This window comes from Candoia aspera, chromosome 4, assembly GCF_035149785.1.
Source record: "Candoia aspera isolate rCanAsp1 chromosome 4, rCanAsp1.hap2, whole genome shotgun sequence".
Lineage (NCBI taxonomy): Eukaryota > Metazoa > Chordata > Lepidosauria > Squamata > Boidae > Candoia > Candoia aspera.
Window position 1 is genome coordinate 81,716,017 of NC_086156.1, and position 4,991 is coordinate 81,721,007.

At 44.5% G+C, this 4,991-nt stretch overlaps 1 protein-coding gene across 1 annotated transcript; it reads right to left on the bottom strand.

Annotated features, from left to right (window-relative positions):
- Positions 1-411: 411 nt before the first annotated feature.
- On the bottom strand, positions 412-1,516 carry SP6 (Sp6 transcription factor). The gene has a single exon (XM_063302001.1). It carries the CDS (start codon positions 1,514-1,516, stop codon positions 413-415), a length of 1,104 nt encoding a protein of 367 aa, XP_063158071.1. The 3' UTR covers position 412.
- Positions 1,517-4,991: the final 3,475 nt, after the last annotated feature.

The following is a 4,991-nucleotide window of genomic DNA, read 5'->3' on the forward strand; positions in this document are numbered from 1 at the left end:
TGCACATTTTTGTGATTCTGTGTATAGCAAAGACATGAAACCCATCATTCAAGGTGGAGAGAGGCAAGGACTGTATCCCTCCATTTATAACTGTATCCCTCAAGATGCCACTTAGCCCACCCACCTCAGCAACCATTCTTTTAAAAGCATTCTTCCCATACTTCCCAATCAAAAATATAATACGAAGACCCACCCCAAAGCTGCTAAAGGCTGGCCTTTCCAAATTGTCCTAAGAACATCGTCCTTTCCTCCTACAGAATAAATAACATCTCATTTAAGGACAGAATATTGTTCATGCCAGAGGATGTGTTGATCCTGTAGCCTTGAGTCGGAAAGACCAAGCTAACAGACCCAGGAGTGACCATTACAGAGAGATAGGAAGGGCTGGACATCCTTGATGGGGAAAAAAGGCTCAATTAGACTGTGAAGTAGCACTTGAAGAGCTTCCCTCAGGTTCCCGTTTGATTTTGGCAGGAAGCTCTGTCCCAGTTTTAGCTTCTCCTTCTGCTTCTTCCTTGGCACCATCGTGTGTCTTCATGTGCTTGCTTAGATGGTCACTTCTCATGAAGACTCGGTTGCAAACAGGGCAGGTGAATTTTTTGGTTCCTGTGTGGGTCTGAAGGTGCCTCTGCAATTCATCCGAGCGGGTGAAGCGCTTTCCACAGAACAACCAATTGCAGACAAAGGGACGGTCACCACTGTGCCACCTCAAGTGGGCCTTCAGATGGGATGTCTTGGCATATGCCTTGCCACAACCAGGAATATGACAGTTGTGAAGATGCTTTTTCTTGGAATTGTCAGGGCACTGGCCCACCCTTTCAGCTTCTTGACAGTTGGGACACCGACAAGCAGCTTGGCCAGAGCTCCGGGTCACTGAACGCCTTGAACTCTTTGGCCTTCCACTGACATCCCCAGCTTGCTCCATAGGGTGAGGCTCTTGAGTAGAATCCAGGGATTTGATAACTTCCTGGCTCATGAGGTGTGGTGCTGAAGGCAGCAGATGGTGAGGTGGGCCACAGAGTTGATGTTCTGCAGAACCATAGCCACCCAATGCTGGCTGAAGCCCACTTGTATGGCCTGGCGGTTGGAGACCACTCTGAAGATCCATCCAGCTAGATCCAGCATGGAGATCCCACCATGGATTGACATTACTGTCGTCAGTGGCATTGCCTGAATGTGTAGGCCTAAACCAAGGTTCATAATGCTGAGACATATCTGGCGTTGCTTGTAAAAGCTTAGAGTATGTCCCGGGTGGCAGCTGGCTTTCGCTGTCCAGGTCTACCCTTGAAGACCCATGCAGTTCGTAACCACTGTTACCCGAGTACTCCGTGTCAGGTGCAGCTAAAGGCAAGTGCTGGAGTTCTGTGGGCTGTAGAGGGGATGGGAAATCTCCCCCACTCTCTGGGCTGGTGTGAGGTTGATAGGTCTGCAGAGGCTGCAGCTCCAAGTGGGTTGGAGAGGAACAAGGTGTCTCTGAGCACTGGTTGCCAAGAGAACCACAGACGGCTGTGAGCATTGCAGAACTCCGGCGGTGAGTAGGTTCTCAGACACACCTGGACATGAAAGGAGAGAGAGAGAAGAAACAGAAGTGAGGCATTGCCACTGCACAGCATCCATACATTAAAATTAACTTTCTCTCTTTTAGTCAGCACAACCCAACTCTCTGGCTTGGGCTCAAACCCAAACCCTAATTCAAAACAAAACTGTTTTTGACAAAACTGAAAAGATGTGCCTAAAATGTAATGGAAACTCCTCAAATCCCAGTGCATTTCAAGCCATGGGAGTAATTTTGTGACCAAACTGTGTTAGCATTTTGTGCAAAGAATTACTTTCCCAAGGAAAAGCTTTGAATTCAAAACACACTGGGACTGGGGAGTTTCTGATAAAAACTGGTTTGTATTACTGTATTTAAAAGCTTGATCTTTTTAATGTTCTGATGGATCTTTGAAAGCTGCCCTCTCATGCTGTCTAACAGTTCTTTGTACAATAGTTTGAGCTTTTCATCTGCAGTGGAGAACTCTATGATCTTTCTTACCAATTTATTACTGGACTACAAGAAGTATTATAAAATAACAATAGTTCTGGACTACTGAGCCAGGAATTTTCTTACTCAAATCTCCTCCAGTATTAACTCTGTGGATAAATGTATGCAATTTTTTAACCTCTTACATTAAAAAAAAACCACTGGTAGAACAAGATGAGTCTTTATTTACATGAAGTCAACCTACATTGTAGCAGATCCTGTTGTAGTTTCTTCATGTCCTGGGAACTGTAGTTTGCAGCTCTGTTTACAATTACCGCTGAAAACTACAGATATTAGTCAAGAAGAAAACCAGTTTTTAAATGTGCAGTATAAATATGTCATTAGAAGACGATATGGAAGGAGTCCCAAATCCAAAGATCAATATCCTATAATGCTGAAAGTGTTCCTGTGAGTGCACATACTGTAAAGAAGTTGTCTTAGCCTCTCCACTGAGAAACATACCTGTATGACCAACATCTTTCCAAAAATTTTCTGCATTCACACATGTGTTACGGTAAAGCATGTGCTTCTGTGTATCCGCACGTACAAAGCTGCCATTAAAAGCCAGTAACTCCAAACTCTTCAGCAAAGGATCGTTACCTTGTCGTGGTGCTGGAGCTTGAGCACCTCAATGATGCCATGAGCTAAACTGTGAAGGGCTACCCAAGACGGGAAGGTCATGACAGAGAGGTCAGACTAAACACAATCCCTGGGGAAGGTAATGGCAACCCACCCCAGTATTCTTGCTGTGAAAACTAAATGGATCAGTACAACCAGAGATATGTCGGTATACCATCGGAAGATGAGACCCCCAGGTCGGAAGATGGTCAAAATGCTACTGGGGAGGAACAGAGGATGAGTTCAACTAGCCCCAGACGTGATGACGCAGCTAGCTCAAAGCTGAAAGGACGGCTAGCAGCCAACGGTGCTGGTGGTGAACGGCAAATCCGATGTTCTAAGGATCAACACACCATTGGAACCTGGAATGTAAGATCTATGAGCCAGGGCAAATTGGATGTGGTTATTGGTGAGATGTCAAGATTCAAGATAGACATTTTGGGCATCAGTGAACTGAAATGGACTGGAATGGGCCACTTCACATCAAATGACCACCAGATCTACTACTGTGGACAAGAGGACCACAGAAGAAATGGAGTGGCCTTCATAATTAATAGTAAAGTGGCTAAAGCAGTGCTTGGATACAATCCAAAAAACAACAGAATGATCTCAATTCGAATTCAGGGCAAGCCATCTAACATCACAGTGATCCAAATATACGCCCCAACCACAGATGCTGAAGAAGCTGAAGTACAGCAGTTCTATGAGGATCTGCAGCACCTACTGGACAACACGCCTAAAAGAGATGTTATTTTCATCATGGGAGACTGGAATGCTAAGGTGGGCAGTCAAATGACACCTGGAATTACAGGTAAGCATGGCCTGGGAGAACAAAACGAAGCAGGACACAGGCTGATAGAATTTTGCCAAGACAACTCAATGTGCATAACAAACACCCTCTTCCAGCAACCTAAGAGACGGCTTTATACACGGACTTCACCAGATGGACAACACCGAAATCAGATTGACTACATTCTTTGCAGCCAAAGGTGGCGGACATCTATACAGTCGGTAAAAACAAGACCTGGAGCTGACTGTAGTTCCGATCATGAACCTCTTCTTGCACAATTTAGGATCAGACTAAAGAGATTAGGGAAGACCCACAGATCAGCTAGATATGAGCTCACTAATATTCCTAAGGAATATGCAGTGGAGGTGAAGAATAGATTTAAGGGATTGGACTTAGTAGATAGGTCCCGGAAGAACTATGGACAGAAGTCCACAACATTGTTCAGGAGGCGGCAACAAAATACATCCCAAAGAAAGAGAAAACCAAGAAGGCAAAATGGCTGTCTGCTGAGACACTAGAAGTAGCCCAAGAAAGAAGGAAAGCAAAAGGCAACAGTGATAGGGGGAGATATGCCCAATTAAATGCAAAATTCCAGAGGTTAGCCAGAAGAGATAAGGAATTATTTTCAAACAAGCAATGCGCGGAAGTGGAAGAATACAATAGAATAGGAAGGACAAGAGACCTCTTCCAGAAAATTAGAAACATTGGAGGTAAATTCCAGGCCAAAATGGGTATGATCAAAAACAAAGATGGCAAGGACCTAACAGAAGAAGAAGAGATCAACGAAAGGTGGCAAGAATATACAGAAGACCTGTATAGGAAGGATAACAATATCGGGGATAGCTTTGACGGTGTGGTCAGTGAGCTAGAGCCAGACATCCTGAAGAGTGAGGTTGAATGGGCCTTAAGAAGCATTGCTAATAACAAGGCAGCAGGAGACGACGGCATCCCAGCTGAACTGTTCAAAATCTTGCGAGATGATGCGGTCAAGGTAATGCATGCTATATGCCAGCAAATTTGGAAAACACAAGAATGGCCATCAGACTGGAAAAAATCAACTTATATCCCCATACCAAAAAAGGGAAACACTAAAGAATGTTCAAACTATCGAACAGTGGCACTCATCTCACATGCCAGTAAGGTAATGCTCAAGATCCTGCAAGGTAGACTTCAGCAATTCATGGAGCGAGAATTGCCAGATGTACAAGCTGGGTTTAGAAAAGGCAGAGGAACTAGGGACCAAATTGCCAATATCCAATGGATAATGGAAAAGGCCAGGGAGTTTCAGAAAAACATCTATTTCTGTTTTATTGACTATTCTAAAGCCTTTGACTGTGTAGACCATAACAAATTGTGGCAAGTTCTTAGCGGTATGGGGATACCAAGTCATCTTGTCTGCCTCCTGAGGAATCTGTATAACGACCAAGCAGCAACAGTAAGAACAGACCACGGAACAACGGACTGGTTTAAGATTGGGAAAGGAGTACGGCAGGGCTATATACTCTCACCCTACCTATTCAACTTGTATGCAGAACACATCATGTGACATGCTGGGCTTGA

Coding starts and splice junctions, on each gene's coding strand:
- SP6 (XM_063302001.1), bottom strand. CDS start 1,516: ATGCTCACAGCCGTCTGTGGTTCTCTTGGCAACCAGTGCTCAGAGACA.